The sequence below is a fragment of the Pseudoliparis swirei genome, chromosome 20 (assembly GCF_029220125.1).
Source record: "Pseudoliparis swirei isolate HS2019 ecotype Mariana Trench chromosome 20, NWPU_hadal_v1, whole genome shotgun sequence".
NCBI lineage: Eukaryota > Metazoa > Chordata > Actinopteri > Perciformes > Liparidae > Pseudoliparis > Pseudoliparis swirei.
Genome location: NC_079407.1, coordinates 11,652,917 through 11,673,462, shown reverse-complemented (window position 1 = coordinate 11,673,462; position 20,546 = coordinate 11,652,917). Strand labels below are relative to the sequence as shown.

The 20,546-nt window shown below is 40.2% G+C and overlaps 1 protein-coding gene across 1 annotated transcript in view; it reads right to left on the bottom strand.

The window, feature by feature from the left end:
* dnah2 (dynein, axonemal, heavy chain 2) overlaps nucleotides 1–20,546 on the bottom strand; it is a 56,126-nt gene that overhangs the window by 35,196 nt on the left and 384 nt on the right. The window contains 27 exon segments of the mRNA XM_056441240.1: nucleotides 990–1,066; nucleotides 1,484–1,640; nucleotides 3,036–3,139; nucleotides 3,856–4,017; nucleotides 4,305–4,468; nucleotides 5,662–5,827; nucleotides 6,209–6,365; nucleotides 6,479–6,679; nucleotides 6,913–7,105; nucleotides 7,340–7,484; nucleotides 8,440–8,628; nucleotides 9,255–9,384; nucleotides 9,738–9,847; nucleotides 10,129–10,285; nucleotides 10,796–10,942; nucleotides 11,253–11,467; nucleotides 11,598–11,780; nucleotides 12,008–12,137; nucleotides 12,948–13,153; nucleotides 13,776–13,866; nucleotides 14,137–14,294; nucleotides 14,948–15,139; nucleotides 15,314–15,552; nucleotides 15,889–15,999; nucleotides 16,621–16,849; nucleotides 17,303–17,467; nucleotides 17,609–17,679. Coding sequence (XP_056297215.1) covers nucleotides 990–1,066; nucleotides 1,484–1,640; nucleotides 3,036–3,139; nucleotides 3,856–4,017; nucleotides 4,305–4,468; nucleotides 5,662–5,827; nucleotides 6,209–6,365; nucleotides 6,479–6,679; nucleotides 6,913–7,105; nucleotides 7,340–7,484; nucleotides 8,440–8,628; nucleotides 9,255–9,384; nucleotides 9,738–9,847; nucleotides 10,129–10,285; nucleotides 10,796–10,942; nucleotides 11,253–11,467; nucleotides 11,598–11,780; nucleotides 12,008–12,137; nucleotides 12,948–13,153; nucleotides 13,776–13,866; nucleotides 14,137–14,294; nucleotides 14,948–15,139; nucleotides 15,314–15,552; nucleotides 15,889–15,999; nucleotides 16,621–16,849; nucleotides 17,303–17,467; nucleotides 17,609–17,679 — 4,249 coding nt within the window.

The following is a 20,546-nucleotide window of genomic DNA, read 5'->3' as shown; positions in this document are numbered from 1 at the left end:
TGGATTCCAGTGGTGATGCATTTTCACAGCGGAAAAAGTCATGGAAGTAAACATTTAAGTTATCAGTTTATTAGTAAAACATGTACAGTTTAGTGTAATCTAATGCAGTTCTATACATTATTGTTACTGTGTAAACAATGCCAAAAAGAATGTTGGTGGATGTTTTAGAGGAGGTAGTTGCGATTGCATATTTTGAGTGTGTAACATTGAGAGATGTTTCTCATATTTACTCTCCTATTGAACATCATGAACTTGAACTCTCTCCCTCCCTACTACCTCTATTATGCTAACTGTGGGCAGGTGACTGACTGTAACCATTCCCCCCATTGTCGAATCAGTGGCGATGACTTGGGCTGCGAATACGACTGGGGATTCCTCTCTATTCCTATTTTATATGCAGCAGATGGCCGATTCTTGCTTTCCCCAACCAGGATGTCACTCGCTTAACCCTTGTGTTGCCTTCGGGTCAATTTGACCCGATTCAATGTTTAATGTCGGTGTTCTTTCGGGAGTCAACAAACAAACATAAAGTACCTCACACTTAAACTTGGAAAACAATATTAATTCTAATAATTTTCTGGAGATTTTAATAGCTGGGGTCATATTGACCCGAAGGCGACAGGAGGGTGAAACATTGAATCGGGTCAAATTGACCCGAAGGCAACACAAGGGTTAATTAACTCTGCTCTGCGCACTTATCTCTAACGAAAAACAGACTCACTCACTGCCTACAGACACTTCATTCCTGCAACGGCGTCACATATTTTCTTTAGTATCCTTTAAACAAAGTAAGATTGAGACCATCACTGGATGGTATAATTCAATTGTACTGAGTAGAGGAATCTCGTGATGCAGGTAATCAAGACACAATGAAGGCCCAAATCTATGATTGTACGTTGGAGTGAGTTTATAGAATGTATAAAAGAAGGTGACAGTTATAACTTCTTGAACCATCCACCCATCCCTGCTGTCAATGCTTGCTTCCTCACCTCAGCCGATAGTGGCTTTTGTACTCTTCCAAGTCCAGCAATGTGTCCTCCCATGTCTTGGTAATGTCCTCCAGGCCCTTGATTATCAAACACCAAGAGTAATGTAAACAGACAGAACACTTTCAGAGGGATACAATTATATGTTTCTATTCCACAAGCTTAATGATACATTTTCATGAAGGACTAACATGGCGATATACTGGAATTAAAAACATGTCCGTGAAGTAAAAGGTTAGTTTTATCCATCATGTCAAAAGTGGCAGCTAAACACCACGAAGGAGGAAGCATGTTTTTGAAACCTTGTGGAGCATTTCAGTTTAAGAATCGCACAGGATACATTAAGAAAGCTAATCTTGTTTGTGTTAACCACACTTCCAACTTGGCTCACCAATATTCTCGGTGAGACCCTGGTTCGAATTAATATATATCATCAAGGAGAAGCCACAGATGTGCCCACTATAGGCATCAGTCTAAACGACAAGAAGAGACTGGACCTTTTCTATGAAGAGCTCCTTGCTGGCGGCCCCAGAGATCTCACAGATTTTGTCAGTGTACTCTTGAAGGTCCAGCGATATGATCTTCTCCAGGGTGAAATCAGTGCTGGTATGATCGAGAGAGCACTTCAGCTCTTCACTGATCTGCTCCCAGTGCCTAAAAAAAAGGTGGCATTGCAAGTATGGTTGGTCTTAGGCTTAAATTGCCCAGTGGGTCAGCTGAAGCAAAAAAAGGTAAAGTTAAAGGCAATGCTAGCGAATATGTTTATAGAACGCAAAATCAAAAGTTCAAAATCAAGTTTGTCCCAAAGCACTTTAGCATTTGTACAACATATGACATCCACCCAGCAAAAAGATGTGATGTGTGATGTGCTGTATACAGTATGTGTTACAAAAACACATGCTTGCTACATGCTAATTTATATTTATTATTTTAGTTTTCGTATTCGTTAGATACTGCTCATCTACATTAGTGTACTAAACTCCTTGTTTGTGCAGGTTTGATAGCATCCAGGAAAGTACAGCTTCTTTCTTACTCATCTTCTTCTCACTGCTGCCATCAGTAACATACTGAAGCAATGTCCAGTGTATGCTTATCCTGCCTAATAAATAATAATAAGACTGGGATATTTGCGAACTGCTTACTGTACAGGACAAACATCAGCACACAGACTGACAGACCAACACCAAGAGGGCAGGGATGGAAAGGGAAATAGAAAGAGAGGAGACGGAACAGAATCCGAACCAACTATATAACCTCATGATGGTCGCACACACAGCAGTTCAGATAGTAACGTTCCAGACACACACACAACGTGCATGTCACACACAAAGTGACCTCAGCTGAACATACTACAGTAACACACATGCATCCCGTCGACGCCATCACAGAACAACCTTAGAAAACATTAGGAACTACTTGAGAGATTTTTGAGTGAGAGGAAGTTAAGGTCCTGCTACTTGGTGCAGTTTTGGAGAAAGTTATTTAATCGTCCATTTTTGTATTATGAAAACACAATTGAATTTCAATTTGCAATTAAAGAAAAGTTATTATTATTATATTGAATCTTAATTTGGCAAAAGAACTGCAATCATACCTCTAATATTAACCACAAAGACAATACACCCTTTTAAACCTTGCCATCTTTCTCCGAATGTGTCTTTTTCATTACCCCCCATCAACTACTTGATAATGACCAGTTGGCTCATTGCAGGATGCCTTTAGCTGTTTTCTATTTTTGTTTCCTTTGTGGCACCACTGGTCGACTCGATGGAGGACTGAATTCAGCAAAGGTGTCCCTTTGCTGGGAATGGAGGGACTGACATTGATGAGAGGAAAAAAGACCACAGAAATAAGCTAATACTACAGGACTTAGTTATATGGTTTTTAAACTTTAAAGGATTAACTACTGTTTAACTACGTGACTTGTATTTTGTAGTTGTGCTTCTGCCATGTCATATACATGGTAACTACTGCAGGACAATAGTTCCAAGATATACTGAAATGACATGTGTTATATGACAAATACATATACTTTCTTTGACGCAATACCTGTCTCTCATGGCTGGGTTCCTCAGATCAGCAATGAGAGGGATGATCCGCTTGAACTGGTTAATCTTGTTTTTGGTGAAATCTACAATGTCCCACTCCTTATCCTGGAATCAGACAAATAATAATAATAATAATAATAATAACTTTATTTATATAGCACCTTTAAAAACAATGTTTACAAAGTGCTCTACAGAGAGTCAAAGCAAAACAAGTGGAATAGCAATAAACCAATATTACATTTAAAAGTATATATTAAAATTAAAAATGAAATTAAAAATAATAAAATAAATTAAAAACCAAATAAATTACAAATAAATTAAAAACAGACAAACTAAATTAGGGGAACCAAAGTTCTGCATAAAAAGACTAGATCACTTAAAAGCTGTTCTATAAAAATGGGTTTTAAGAAGTTATTTAAAAGAAGCTACTGATTCTGCAAGCCTTATCAAAGACTAAGTCCTCAGTACCGTGTAATGTAAATGTGAGACTCGCTGAGGGGGGTTATATCAGCTGTACCTTTTGTGATATTAGCACATTATTGTGTTCATCCTAAGGGGAAGCCATAGCTGTCACTGTAAAATGCATTTTTTTGCAGATTTTATTTTCTGTGTTCTTTCGATTGATACCACAAAAAATGTCCAGCTTCTAATCTCGATCGTATCATTCTGATTGTTTTGGAAATAACTAATAGCAATCAATATTTTTGAAACATATCCTAAACTTACACTGGTGATGTATCAGAGCTAAACCGTGACTCATTGTAGCATGGCGCCAACAACTTCATGCAGCTCTTTAAAAAGCATTGTGTGATGGAACTGACCTTTAGTTCTCTCTGGAGTTTGTGGAGTTTTTTGAACAAGTCCTGTGCCGTGCTGCCCATGCTCTCCGTCTGCAGCGTAGGAAGTTGACCAACCTTCCAGATGTTCCAGTTTGCATTCCACTCCTGTGTGATCTCCCAGACCTGCTGCAGGTGGTCTATGTCCTGTACAAAACATACGGACACAAACAAACATATGAACAAACAAAAGTGCAATCATTAATTTAGTCTTGCATCACTGAGACAAGTCTAACATTTTCAACAAAAATATTTATTTTGGAATTGATTGCAACATTCTGGGTTTCAATTCCCTAATATGATATACTATCAAGTGATTTTAATGTTTACAAACTGCTTGCTTCATTCACACATGTTGAGACAACCACAGTTCCAACAACTCTCTCTGCTTTGTGTTGGCGCTTATGGCCCATGAGCCCAGTGCGGTTTCAGACCTTCTCCAGTGTCCGTATGCTTTTGGAGGGGGGCTGCTCGGTTTCCGAGTAGCCCAGCCCGAGAAAGATGGTGTTCTCTTCCTCTTTTAGAGCCTCCAGTTGGCTGCGATACGCGGCTAAATTGTTTAAGGCCAACTCACTGCTCAGTGTGCTGTCAAATGGACCTGAATATGCATGAGAAAAAGCATAGTTATAGACAAACACACCACAGTCATACATCCACACACTAAGATTGTCGAAACTGTCCAAAAATTACATTTGAATATTCGTATACTAATTGGAACTGTTGGCGGCACAGTTTTAAGCTGAACTTCTTGTCAGATGGCCCGTTTCTATTTAATAGCGCCCTGTCCGCAATGAATGAGGAGAAGCTGATTGGTGATGTTGAAATAAGGAATAAAATCTATAAAACTGAATTTCACTACGAAAACCTAAATATATGAAACAATTGAACAAATTACAAATATTCTTCTTCTAACACACTTGGGTGGTTAACGCCTTGAGATACTAGATATTTGTTAACCATTAGAACATCAACCAATATTTATTCACAAGGTATCTATCGGTAAAACTGGAAATATGTCATCATTTGTTAGTTTCGTGTTAGTTTCTTTTTTAATCTTTTTTTTTAGTTCCCTTGACTCCTGTTTTTGTGCACCCGTGTGTGTGTCATGTTTCTTAAGTTATGTTTCCTTATTGTGGTCATTGTCAGTATTTCCTGTTTTATTTGGTGTTACTTACCTTGATTGATTCCACCTGCGTCTAATCACCTACACCTCCCCAGCCTATTTAAACCCTGTGTTCTCCTGTCTCTGGGCCTGTTTGTCTTTGTGTCTTATGGTCCAGTGATTTTCCCTTCAACCACGTTTTTGCCTCTTACCTGTCTCCTTTGTTTACCTGTACGGACTGCCTACCTGTGTACTGAACCTGAGCCGACAAGTAGAGAATGTTTTATCTCCACTTTATCTTGCTGTCTGGGTTGTGGAATTGAGTCCTGTTTCTCCTATGCTTCCACGGTGCGTAACAATAGCAACAAGTACCTTTGTTTGTCAGAATTCACTGTATTAGAAAAACTGAACTTTCATCTTTTTTATTTATGAATTAACCATTATTTTAGATTGAATATAATAATACCTATGTGAAGGGGAAACAATGGGAAGATGATACTACCCCATAACAAAAGTGTGGCTTTGAAGACGGCTATCATCAGAGGGCAAGAATGGATTCAATGCAGACTATTGGTTCTAAAGAAGCCTCTTATAGATCAGTAATGGCTCATGGAAACTGAGAAAGGCAACACTAACGTGTCCACATCGTGTTGTTAATGTATATATGTGTGAGAAAGCGAGGGTGTGACCTGTGCTGTTGAACTCCTCCAGCATGGTCTTGATCTTCTTTATGATCTCAGGAATCATGCTGTTCCTAAACTGCTCCTTCTGCTTCTGCAGCATGATGTCACAGTCAATCACCACCTGCTGGAGGCGCACCCACTCCCCGACCAGCACCTCACGCATATCCTGCACCTGTTGGTGAACCACAAAAAGAAACATAGTGTTTGTTGTACTTGTAGATATATACAGTAACCTAACCTGACCCGACAGATGGTCTGTGACACATAAATATCTGAGAAACCGTCACTTGAAACAGTCTGAAAATGGGCATGCACTTCCAAAAGATATATTTTGCAAGTGATTGGATGAAATCATCCGTCAATCAAACTCTTGCCGATGTCAGTAGGAAGAAGAGCGAAAACATCACAACAGCAATAGAAGGCACAGGGGTGCAAAACACAATGATGAATTCACTGTTATACAGTATACAGCTTATACGCACACTCACATACATTCCTGTATCATTTATGCTGGATATGTGTATATTTGTATATAAACGAGTGAGGTGCTTACATCATTTTCCACTGGGACCTCATATTTGTCCAGGATAGCAAACTGATCATGGATGAGAGAAATCTGAGCCTCTTTCTTGGCCAAATCGCCCTGGATGGTCACTAAGAGCGTTGTGCTCTCACCTAGCTCTGCCAGTGTCTGAGGTGGTTGCCTCAGCCTACACACACACAAACAAAACCTTTAGTATGCTCCATATTTCAAATATTTAGCGCATCAAAATGTGCTCCCTTTCCTTTCCTCCGTTCAGCTTCATCTCCCCTTAAAGCCCACCTGTTGGCATTGTCGTGCAGAGAGACATGGAGTTCTTTGAGGTGGGTGCTAGCCATGTGGCTGAGCAGCTGAGTGAACCCGTTTTGCCACTCACTGTAGAGCTGTGCCAAGGAGGACTTGATTGGTGAACAGTCCAGCGTGACAAACCTGATGTTCAATACCGTCTCTTTCTGTTGAATGCTGGAGGCTTCCTCCGTGTACCTGGGGACATGACACACAGGAGGGAGATTATGGAGTCTGTCTGCTTCATTATGGGAAACAACTTGTACATAATTAAAAATGAAACAAAAATGTGCACTTGGGAAATGGAATCTGATAAAACACACATGAGAGAATAGGCTTGTAGAATGCGAGCTGTACAAAATAATCAGCTGTTGCCAAAAGGTTCATAGAAACTTCTTGAAGAATGATGTGAGTATTTTAATGCACTGTGCCTGTGTATATCTGCATCAAAAGTAGTGACTGGTTTGTTTAATCCCCGGTAGTCTTCTATAAAGGAGTCCTGGTTTCTCTCCCAGATAGCCCTGTATTTGTCCCAGGTCTTCAGGTAGGTCTGCAGGTGGCCGGCGTTGGATGTCATCCCTGCGGCAATCGCAGCCTGAATCTTCCTTATCTCCTCGTCTTGCTCTGAAGGATCAAAGAGGACCACAGTGACAAAAGGGACAGACAGATAAACTTGGTAGAAGTATACATACACATACAACTGCTTAGTAATCACTGTAATTGTGTAACTGTATGTTTAAAGCAGGTTTGCATTTGACCAGCACCCAATAACAACAGATTGGATGTTCATAATTGCACTCCACAAGGAACACGTGCTAAATAAAAATGTAAAAACATAAATAAATATAAAGTTCTTACCAATGTTCATATGTATGGGATTCCCCTGCGACCGCATGCAGGAGAGAATTTCTGGCAGTCGTTTAAATTCTGAGATGGTGTTGATGAGCTGAGGCATAATGTTCACAATCTGAGCGAGCTTTTCGAGTGACGGGGAGAACTCAACCTGTTAAAACAGACGCTCACGTTTACCCAAAATATAAAATTGCCAGTTAATTAAACTAAACTTTTGCTGTGTGTGTGTGTGTGTGTGTTAAAAGCAAGTGTGCACAAAAACAGTCACACCATAACATGTAGCAAAGCCTCACAGCAAGAGCACAGTGAATAAGATGCGTCAATGTGAGCGTGGCAGGTGTACCTGTGTGTGAATTTATTGTCGCGATCAAAGGTAGTAATTTGTCCAACTCATTGATCGCTGCATGTTTTGCATATGTTTGTGTGTGTGTGTGTGTGTTCTATCCTGTTGATCAGGACATGTAGCTATTCTCCTGTGCTATCATACTGTAAACCAGCTATTCACAACCACTGGTGAGCCTCATAGATGGTTAGATTAAATATATTTGTTTTTGATCATTTACAAAGCTAGACATTTGTAGACGTAAATGACTCAATAATTTACATAGTAAAAACTATGTATAAATCTAAACAAAATACAGAATTGCAGTGACCATTTAAGTCAACATTTGAATATCACTATGCTCATCTCAATGTATCATCAGGTAAGTACAAACATGTTTTGCAACTGTTAGCAAGCTAACGTTCCACCTGACGCAGTGGCAGTGTTTTTTATTTATTTCTTATCTAAAAGTGATGTCGGCAATGCTGCACCAGTAAAAGCTCCAATGTGTGTGGTGAGGAAATATGACCATGATACATTAAATGTGGATTCATAATGGTGTAAACGGTTTGGATGTCCTGTCTACACAATAATCTCAGTTTGACCGAGATGTGGAAGCAGCACTTAAACTAGCAGCACAATGAGACTAGTTTCCTACATCTCACATGTGATAAACCTCTGCCCTATGTAGGGGTCAGCATATGGAAACACATCCGAAGATATACGGCCAAATATTGTACTCATAATCACATGACCCATTTGAATTCAGAAGTATGGATGGTACCTTTCGTTTGGTTTGGGGGGTTTCCTGGCGCAGTGCTACCTGGACTTTGAACAAGGGATTGGGCGATGTTTTTTTGTCTCCATTGATGGCCCTGGATAGCTTCTCCATGGAGCGCTTGATGGTGCTCCGAAGAGCTTGCTCTACCAAGTGGTCCACTTTCTCTGTGTAGGTCACCCAGTGCTCCTGGACCTGAAACACCATGAAAAATAACACACATGACATGACAGTGGCCATGTGGGCGGTACCTGAAAAATACAAAAGGTTTAATAAATCTGTCTCTCAATGAGAAAGGAAAGAGATCCCCGCTCAGAGATACAGCTGCAAATTACAATGATTGCTGGAATACGTCCTTGGGAGAATTTGAAAATATGGTGTTTTTTACTAGCTTGTTTTTGATCATTTACAAAGCGACAACGATCTCTATCCAGAGACAAGAAGGGCCCAACAACACCAGAAGTTTATGCTCTTGCCCCCTGATCGTTGTCCCTACAGAAGCAAATACCTACACACATTTCTATTAGGTCATGATGGCCTGCGATCATTGAAGGGAAAGTTGAAAGGGATTCTTTTTGTGTGATTCTATACATTGTTTTCTCAGGAATATACAACTCGTTTTTTCTTTTAAAACATATGTGGGTCAATATTCATCTCCAGAAAAAGTTATAAGGGAAAAATCTGGAGGCGTCTTACTCAACCTATCATACTTACAGTATATCTAAGTAAGCATAGAATACAATTTAAACTAATTCATTTAAAATTGCAGGAACATTTGTGATGAAAGGCTCACAATACTGAATGAAAAACAAAGGACAAACCTCCAGTCCATCATTAGAGATGATGTTGTGGATGCGGGTCATAATGTGAACAATATCCTGGTGGGCTGAGCGCAGCATCTGGAGATGGCTCAGCTGGTGAGTCTTCTGGTCATCCTCAAACTCCAGGTTCCTAATAATTGCAAGAGGAGAAACACCCATGATGCCACCAAGAAGGAAACAATGTGAACAAAAACCACATGTCCACTGAGTTAAATAAGAAATTAATTAGAAGAATATAGTGAAAGGGTGTGATGTTTAAACTGATGAATTTGGATCAAATGTTTACTGTTCTTAATGAATATGCATTTTAAGTACATGAATATATTATTAATTAAGAACCATGTTGTAGGAAGTGAATTAAAACATGTTAAATTATATATTTATACTTGTTTATACTTTATATAACTTTATATTTGTTATTTTTTCTATTTACTGTGTTAGGCATCCTATGCAATGGATAAGTAATCAAACATCTCTTGCTACCTGTATACGGTCTTTACATCCAATTTAATCAGCGACGTTTCACTGATTTGGCAACAGAGTGTGGATATAGATTGTTTGGATGCTTTGTAACCATCGACCATCTGCTGGACCTGGAGTGGATGAAAAGGAGAGCCAAGCGGTTTCTCAGTACAATGTGGTTCGCTTACTGAACCAGGAATAGGTTCCAGATCTCTTGAGGACGCTTATTTATTGTAAGTTCTGTAAAAAATGGTTCCATGTTCAGAAGTCAACCGAAAAACACTTTTGCCAAACAGATTTCCCCCAGCTATTCATATGATTTATTCCACACGCTGAAACCAAACTCTCCATTTACCCACTTTTTTGTATCTGTACCCATGCCCATATCATAAAGGGAACTTTGTTTAACAACCTTGTTAACATGCAGGAGGCAGTCACGGATGAAGATGCTAGCAGCTCCTTTAGAAGACCACAGGAGCCTGGACAGCCCCGGCTGAATCTTCTTATCCATGAGACGAATTCGCTCCCGGAAGAGACCCAACTCATCAGGAGACAGCATTCCAATGATCCTGATCCACACACACACACACATATATACAGTACACACACACACACACACACACAGTAATATGTGTGTGTTTTGTTTAATGAGTTAGTACTTCTGAGTGGGCAAAATATGGAACAACTAAACCACTGTTGTTTGTTTTGAGTTTTTAAATACGTTATCTCATTTAAAATACCCTGTGAAGTGCTATGTTACCATCTAAGAATCAAATATTGTAATGCTTGACAGAAGAAGAAAAAAAGGTTTGACAGACTTGGTTTGTGATTCATATGAACACATTAGTGTTTGGACATGAAGCACAGTCAGATGTTTACCATATAACCATACGCATCAGGCCCCTGGTATCAGAAATCATTGTTCAGTGTTGCGTGTGTGTGTGTGTGTGTGTGTGTGTGTGTGTGTGTGTGTGTGTGTGTGTGTGTGTGTGTGTGTGTGTGTGTGTGTGTGTGTGTGTGTGTGTGTGTGTGTGTGTGTGTGTGTGTGTGTGTGTGTGTGTGTGAGGTGAGAGTCAGACCTGTTGTAGTCCCTGATCAGCAGCAGTACTTTCTCACTCAGGCCTCTAATGTCCTCCCTGTCCTGGGAAATGTGAGACACACACTGGGGGATCTCATACTTTAGTCGATCCCAGTAGTGGATCTCCGAGAAAAATTTCAACAGGTTTCTGGACAAGAAAACACATTAAAGAAAAACACACAACATAAATGATTAGCACATGCATGCGTCATGTATGTGTGCAAGCATTTATGTAGAACTGTGTAGTTTATGACTAATATATTATGTCAGAGCATATCTGTGTATCCAGCTGATGAGGAGTGTGTATTTGTGGGGCATAGATGCGAAGTACCCACACAAGGCATTGGCTCAGGTTTGTGTGTGTGTGACAAGTACACAGAAAATACATGTAAGACTGTGAATCTGCACTTGAGAATGCCTTGAGTCATCTTGTGTGCAATCTTCATTATGTCACTCACTTATCAAAGTTGATGTCGAGCTTGGCTGGGCTGTCCTTGTGGCGCACCATGAGGGGCTGCTCCAGTTTCTTGAGGTACTGTCCATCCAGCATCTGGTTCCACTCGCTGAAGCTCTTCCTCTCCAACTCGTCCAGAACATGAACCATCTGGCTGTAGGTGAAGAACACCTGCTTGCGGTTGAATGTCTCGGGTAGGAAATGGGCCTTCTGAAGCACCTGTAGGGGAAGGAGAGAGGACAAGTGAAGAAGACGTCAAGGACAGAGCTCCAGAAGGTGGGTTCAGAGAAGACCATATGGTTCTTACTTCACTTCTTTACTTTATGTCACTGTGTAGTGATGGACTCACCTCCATGGGTTTCACTAAGCGTTGTTTGAGGGCTATCAACCAGTGAGCCTGGCCTGCCAACTGGGGTATGTGGTCAGGAGGAGACCTTGTCCTGTGGTTCAGCTCTTTGTTGACCATTTTGAGCTCCTTGTCAAATATGTTTATCACTTGCTCCACCTTCTCTTCTGTGGTGCGCCTAATGGCCTGGGACGGAGAAGATTGGACAAAAGTGAATGAATTCCATGGTAGTGAGAGAAGACAAAGGTGGAGCAAAAAAAATAGAGAATCTAGATACAGAATACAGGGAGCAACAAACTGTTTAATAAAAAGAAAGCAAATTTCACATTTGTATGTGTGTGTGTGTGTGTGTGTAGGTGTGTGCATGTGTGTGTGTGTGTGTATGTGTGTGTGTGTGTTTGCGAGAAAGACACCTCTCGAGAACAGAGCGTCCTAAAAATGTACAGAAGCCGAACTCCTTCCTCCACTGTGTACACCGTCTTAAACACTGAATTGATCAGGTTCCGCATCATCATTTCCAGATCCTTCACAACTGCACGAAACCTGCGTACACACACACACACACACACACACACAAAATATCCACACATGAAAACATAAATGCTTGTTCCATCAGCTGATAAATAGATTAGAAGCACACTGAAATAAGAGCACAGACCCAGTTGTAATTCAATTTTCCTTTGCCATAAGTCTGTTTTTAGTTTGGTAATTTTCCTGGCTCCAAACTAACATGTTCACAGGGTCAGAGTTAGTGGGAAGTGGCACACCCATCTGTCTGGCCCGGTTTCGTGCTTACGCAACAGTTATAAATGAGATCCATGTACTGGTCCAGTTTGCAAAAGTTAAAAAATATATTTTTAGGAAAAATAGATGATTGTGTTAATCAGTAGTTTAGAATAATTAATAAATTACTTGATACATTAATCGACTGATCACCAGAAAAATTGTTATATTAAATATTGGGCAAAAAATACATTAATTGTCAATTAGATGGTAATGGTAAAACAATTTGTATATATATATATCTATCCATTATCGTAAATACACACTCATTTGACTTAATTTAACCTGGACAGATGTGATCGTAAAGCAGGTTTCCACTGGACGAGCAAATCTCCAAACCCTACTTTGTATTTGCTTGTTTGTGTTCGCTTGTTTTTTTCTTCCTACTTATAATGTCTCAGCCTCTCTTCCATCTTGAATCAACCTTCTCCTGGCTGCACCCAGTGTGAGAAAACATCAAAATTGCAAAAGATGTGATGGTCATGCCCACTTGCTTCAAGACTTTGCTTGTATTTACTTTACTTTTATATATAGTCTCAGTTTGAATGTGTAAAAGAGCAATAGACCTACTGGTTGAATTGCCTGGCCCATAAGATGGTCTTGACATCAAGGATGTCCTTGTCAAGAAAGTGCACGTTCTTAAGGCAACGGTGGAAGTTGCCCTCTATCTCCAGGAGGGAGAGGGAGAACTCAGGTCCCTGGCAACTGCTGAAGCATGGCAGGGCCCTCTGCTGGCCGTCCTCCCAACGGGCAAACTGATACTGGCAATCACATACCTGGGACAAAACCAGAGGAAATAAATATCCCAAATAACAAACAATACATCCTGTAACAAGACAAGAGAAAAAAGTAGCATTACTGTAAGGTTTGAAGAGTAAAAAATAATTACTGTCATATTCAATTGATTGAAGGACTTTAGACATACTACTTATACAAACAAAGTGGAAACAAAATGAAAAAAGAAAATCATAAAATGCTGAGCCTTATAATGTATTTGACTCTGTTTAAACCACAATGAGAACAAAACACATCACATATAATTTGATATTTCCTACGATGGTCCCAATGTGATACCTGTGGCAATGCAACTTCACTCTCATCATTTCGATGAATACTTTTCTTACAGCCCTTGTTTCTAAAAATAAAAGATGTTCAATGGCAAAACAGTGATAGTAGACTGCCTCATAGCTTTGGAGGCAACGTGACCTAACCGTGAAACATTGACAAAAAGTAAGTGGCCTTAACTTAACAACTGTGACTGGATGAGATCCATTTTTGAAGCCACAATAACACCGTGTAGCATCCTGTCCATTTGTGAAATGTGGCCTTACAATCCTGTGTTTAATCCTTTTAGTATTGTTTTTTTTTTACTGTACGTGTACGTGGGTTAAAATTCACCTCCAGCAGCTCTTTGAATCTCTGGATGGAAACATCAACCAGTACAAAACAGTTGCTTTGGTCCACCAGGGCCCGGCCTTTTTGAGAATACCTGACGTTAAAAAAACAGAGGGGGTGGGGGCAGGGGTAGACCAAGAGGAGCACAGAGAATGGGGGTAATGAGTGAAGAGTCGCAAACAGAAATGAAAAATGAAATGAGCAGTATGTGAGTATTTGAGAACATGTTACCCAAATTTACCTGAATTCAACATCAATTGAATGTGACACTAAACCCATACAAATCAGTGGATTGCAATATCTGAAATCAAACATGCCCAGATGACAGTGTGTTGAGTCCCTACACAGGTGCGATTTATCCTACTTTTGGTGAATCTGTGAGGCGTGCTGGAAAATCTTCTTCCACTCCTGGCAGGACTGGATACAGTCGTTCAGGTTCTGCTTGCTGGATAGCACATAGCCCTTAAAGATCCTGTCCAGAGAGATGCTCTGGAAGCAGAGGCGACTGATCTCATTACCCATCTGCAAGGCGGGAGAAAAGAAACACGTGTCACAATTAATAAGTAGCGAGGAAACCAAGTTACAGACACTGGTATTCACATGTACTACCGGTATATGCTCTATTAGGTAATATAACAAGTCACTTTTACATTAAACCAACATAACTACATTCGCAATTTTTTTAATAATACTTTTTTAATAATGCATATTGTTTGTTCTAAGTTTCCTAATGTCCCTTTTGCAGCCAGAAAATACATCCTCCTCAGGCCAAAAGGTTTATAATTGTGTTCCCCTTCTCTTATAGAATTAGCTGGAATTACAGACTGGATAAAGTATGGACATATTCTCCTTTAGCCATTGGCTGCTACAAATTGGAAACAGGAGGATAAAAGTGAAGGGCTTATCTGTTAATGTTGCTCCACTGAATTGCCTGAGGAAGACATGATTGCTTGTGTAAAAGAAGTTGAAGTAAGCACATCAAAATAATCCACAAAAGAGCAGTCAGGAACATGAAGGGTGGATTGCAGCATGCGGCTGCGTATGTGCAGTACAACCAAACGGTGTGTGTGTGTGGAAGTGCATTCAATTAACAGAGAGACAGAAGGGGTTAATAAAAGAAACCCGGTGTGAGAGACACCTCTCCCAATCACTCTGATGCAGTAAAATGCAGGAACCTTGCAGAAGAGACCAGTGATCCTCTCGTTGGTGTTGTAGTCGAGGGAGTTGTCCCAGATGATGTAAATGAGACTGAAAATGTGTCGCAGCTTCGGAGCGAATTGGCTGGGCTTTAGCCGGGCAAACTCTTCCAATGGCTCCTTCAGTATGGACAGGAAGCTCATGTTTGATTGGGCCTGCACAGAATATTTCTGAGCAACACAGAGGAAAAAAGATAATATGAATGTTTATTATTATTAGCAATATGCTTCAGTCATGGCAACAAAAGATCTCATGTCCACATTTTCAAACTTTTTAGCTTGTAAAGTTGCTGCAGTAATGAGCGGCACCAGTGAGAAGCCCTCTAGACTTGAAAATCCTGGTACCTGTATTTCCTGGACCAGTTTGCAGAAGTCCTGTACGTAGCGAGACTTGGAGAGCAGCAGGATCTTCTGGATGTGCCTGATCCCAGGCTTTTGCAGATGCTGGCTGATGTTCGACAGCTTTGCAGAGCGACTCTTCCAATAGGCAATCTCCTTCAGCGGGCCGTTGTTTTCCCTCATCTTCATTATTTCTTGGGTACTCAGTAGCTCCTTGATCTGATCCGTCCAGTGGATCAGAACAGCTAAAAACAGGAGGAACAAGTGGGTGGAAGAAAAGGGAAAATAGAGGCAGGGTGAAATGAAGAGTGGAGGACAGATGGAGGGAGCAGAGAAGGCCAGGATTGGAATTATGTGAAAACTACTAAGTAAAAAAATAAGAATTAACTGATGCAGGTGAGGGGTTATGAACCCAGTGCCTCGTTATATAAAACCTCAAAAGAGTCTGAGACACAAAGCCAATGTTTTAAAAAATATCAGAAATGACGTTTGAGTGTGCCCCCACAGACAGAGACAGAGATGTAAGGAGAGAAAGGCACCACGCCCAGCAACTTATACATACACATATAAATAGAGCTTACTCTCCATTCTCTGTATCAGCTTATTGTCCTTGCTGGACACCTCAGGTATGCATTGCAGGGCTTCCATTGGGATGTATAGAACTGTCTTGCCCTTCTTCTTATAAACAGCATCTGTTCGAGAACAACAATTTTGGAAAATATTACACATGTGGCTCGGTGAAAATGTCAGCAAGTCCTGTGCACAACTGCACGTGTTTTATGTCGCACCATGGAGTGCGAGATGAATACAAGGGATAAAGGAGGACTCTACTTGAATGCATATGCCGTAAACCCAGCATTTGCAGTCACAGATGAGCTTCACTGTTACTGAATCAAATAGTCTAGCTACACCAGAGAGATGTGGTGGTCTAGAAATTTGTAAAATGCCTTTGATTCTTGGTGGATTGCCTAATAGTTGTGTTGAAAAATGACGGGTAAAAAAAGGAATTATGTCAGGAATATTACATCTTTGTCTCATCCTTTGGGAAACACACAGTGCCTTTCTAGATGTACAGTCTTTGTCAACTACTTATCAATTAATCTAAAACGCTTTAAAGGCACTTTGTGAACACTGGTGGTGTAGATTGCTCTTGAATTAATGTATTGTATAGAGGAGATTTCCAAAGAGTCAAAGTAAAATCAGGAGTAAGGCAAAGGTAATACCCTTACAGTGGTCCAGAGAAGAGAACTACTACCTTGTGTGGTGTGGTTTGATAGTGAATTGTCTCCCTCATTTTTCCTCTAGGTACCCACCTGTGAGGCTGAATAGAAAACAGTGCATCTGGTTGGTATAGTCCTCCTTGATGTTCTTCTCCATGTCTGTGCTTAGGGCAACTGTGGGGGCGTGCAGACAGGTCATTTCACTGAGCAGCCTCTCGATTGGGTTGCCACGCACCGTGCCAAACTGCACGGCCACAGCAAACGTCTCCGCTGTGATTATGGCTCCTGGTATGCGGTTAAAATAGGTCAGCTGCTCCACAACCTGCAGCCATTAAATAATGATTTAGGTGTGGTTGTAATGAGGGGAGATGAAAAATACAGGGAGGGAATTGGATTTCAAACAAGGACCAAGGACAAGGTCAAGGACCCATTTATCGGGATTTAAATTACAGTTGAGGAGATAGACATAGAGATAGAGAAACCTATATGATCATTATAGTCACTCTCATGACTCCTATATCACATTAGTTACACCGACATAGTTAATCAAATATTGCAAATAAACTATCCTCCGATTTTTCTGATACCCCCTGGAACTCCCTCAAGGATCTCTGGGAATCCCGGCACCCTTGATTGAGAAGCACTCTGTATTAGAGAGGACACTATAGCTTTTCAGACGTGGTGCTTTTTAGGAATGTAAAAAAGAGTCCCTGTGTCTTAAACTATCTCATTTAAAAAGCGTGAAGGTTTGAATGGGGAGGAAAGCGCACTTCACCTGTGAGGGCATGGAGTGCTCCACCCGCAGCCTGTCCTGAGTGTCCATGTAGGCCACCATGGTTGTGATGGATGTGTCATCAATAAATTGATCCAAAGCCCGCTCATTCTCTTCCGAAAATAACTCTTTGTGTAAACCAGAAAGAGTTAATAAACGGAAAAACGGCTTTCATGGAGAGAGATGAAAGAAGGTAGCCGAGGAGAAAATTGGCGAGGGAAAGAGACAGGACGGTTATTTAGTGGGATAATGTCTGTGCACACAGAGATAGAAGTACAAAATGACATATAACCAATAGCCGAGCTTTACCTGGCGAATGGTGTTTAAATATTCCTCATCCATTTCTTTTCAAGCTCTCACGTCGAACCTTTCTTCTTTCTCTGTGTTTACCAAAGCATGTAGGATATTTTTTTATCAAACAGAGACAAACACACTGAAATGCACAATAAATAATGAAATACACAATTGAAAAATACACAATTGACATGAAAACTGTCAATGAACTGAAAATGTATCAGGTTGTAATTTAACGTAAACTGTTCTTTAATAAATATTAATGTATGAAGAAATAGTGACCGTCCTGCCCAACAATAAGCCTGACGTCACATTGTTTGTTTATTTTGTATCAATTTCCAAAACACTTATTTACAAACTACCATTATATGACCATCCTGTGTGTCCAGATTGGGGAACAGCACCGTAAAAGTGGACATAAAGTAGATAACTGAGCTTAAAACTACTGCGGTCAACTCAGCCGACACTCGGATCTCCGTGGTCAAATCAGTCGACACTCACATGTGTGAGCACCTATCGACTGATGTTCACGGTAAACGCATTCGATCGGGAGCGCGCGAGGGTTTTGATAAAGTTAGCGGAAGGATTCAAGTGACACAACATCCAGTTTAGCAAAGTTAGCAGAAAGAACTACGTAAACAACATCCGTTTCTCAAAATAAGATGTCGACAGCTCATACACTAGCATATAAAAGTATACAATGAACTGATATTGTATCTTTATAGATAGATCGTTTCTAAGATTTACCTTAAATTATGCTAAAATTAAAACATGTTTACTGTACCAAGGAAGAGTTTATAAAAATAAAAGCCAGACTTTTTTATGTTAAAGAAGCACATTTCTGATTATTTGAAGTCCTGTATATAGATTTCCCCAAGAGTTCCAGGAAATGACTGATGCAGATGCGTTCCATATTACATATCTGAAATCCCCTACACTGGCAATCAAACAATTTTAATGTATCAATTAGGACATTTTTCAAAGTAAAAGTCCTAAATGTTTAAAGAAATCTGTCATTTCGTTAATGTTTGAGGCACTCTGGATATGTTTTTCCTCAGAGTCCCAGGCAATGACTGATGCAGATGCGTATCTGAAATCCCCTACACTAGCAATCAAACATATTTACTGTCCCAATTAGGAGATATTTCAAAGTAAAAGTCATCCATTTTTACATGAAATCGTTCTTTTCTTTAATGTTTGAAGTGCTTTCTATATATTTTCCTCAGAGTCCCAGGCAATGACTGATGCAGATGTAATCAGGACATCCCTGACTTCCTCTAGCCTGGAAATCAAACTGTCGCAATTAAGAGATTTTTCAAATTAAAAGTCAAATTGACCCGGGAACATCATGGCTGTATATAAGAAACAAACAGAACAGGAGGGTTAATTTGTAAAAAACATATATTTTATTGCCAGTGTAGGTCAGTCAGTATAGGTGGAGTCATAGATCAAGACAAATGCATCAGTCATTGCCTGGGACTCTGAGGAAAAACATATATAAATCACCTCAAACATTAAAGAAATGAACGCTTTCTCGTAAAAATGTATGACTTTTACTTTGAAATATCTCCTAATTGCGACAGTAAATATGTTTGATTGCCAGGGTAGTGAAAGTCAGAGACATCCTGAACACATCTGTATCAGTCGTTGCCTGGGACTCTGAGGAAAAACATATCTAGAGTGCCTCAAACATTGAAGAAATTACCAATTTCTTGTAAAAATGTGGGACATTTACTTTGAAAAATGTCCTAATTGATACGTTAAAATTGTTTGATTGCCAGTGTAGGGGAATTCAGATATGTCTTGAAAACATCTGCATCAGTCATTTCCCGGACTTGTTGGGGAAATATATTTACAGGACTTCAAATAATTAGAAAATGTGCTTTTTTAACATACAAAAGTCAGACTTTTATTTCTATAAACTCTTCCTTGCTACAGTAAAACAAAAAATGTTTAGCATAATTTAAGCTTAGAAACGCTCAATCTATATATCTAATAAGATACAAAAGCAGTTCATTGTTTCCTTATATATGCTAGTCAGTGTATGATTTGTCGACATCTTATTTTTTTAAACGGATATTGTTTCACGTGGTTCTTTCCGCTAACTTTGCAAAACCGGATGCTGCTTCACGTGAATCTTTCCGATTACTTTATCAAAACCCTCGCGCGCTCCCGATTGAATGCGTTTACCGTGAACATCAGTATATAGGTACACAAAAATGTAAGTGTCGGCTGATTTGACCGCAGTTTAAAACTAGCTTAGCCGGCTAGAAAGCCAACTTTATCAAGCCCAACCGTTAAGTCCTCCCGAGCTGAAATAAGTTGCCGGACAACAGTGCAACTATTGACTCTAACTTGTTACATGTACATATTTCATAAAGTCATTATTTACGATACGTTACTCTTTCTCTTTGAGGTTCCTTCATTCAGTCTGATCTGTGGTATTGAGTGTGAGCGTCTCCATGGAAACGTTTTATTGCCTGGGCAACCCTGGACCGGGAGTTGGGTTAACGCGATACTTTGTGTGCCTTCGCGGGAGTTCGTGTTCGTGAGTGAGAGTCCGGGACCGAGACGCTTCAAGTTCTCCGCAGCCTCTTCACTCCTCTGCTGCTCTTGTCTCCTCTACTCCTTCTCCTCCAGATGGATGCCGAGGACATGTTGTGGCACTGACCTACAGCATTACAACTCGTGCACGCCTGGAAGTCCTTTGTGTCCAAACTCCAAAGTGTGCAGCAGAAGTGCAAATGATACCTTCCTATCAAAGTTGAGGGCTGCAGCATTGGTCCGAGTGTGGGACTACTGCTGCCTAGACTTCTTTGGGTTTTCATTCTTGAATACGGAGTGCCAGTGGTGTAGTGGTCCCTTATTGTCACTTTCTTCTGTTCAGTAATTAAATAGTTTTAACATAACCACATTTTTATGTATTAATGTATCCTCTGTGAGATGGGGAAAT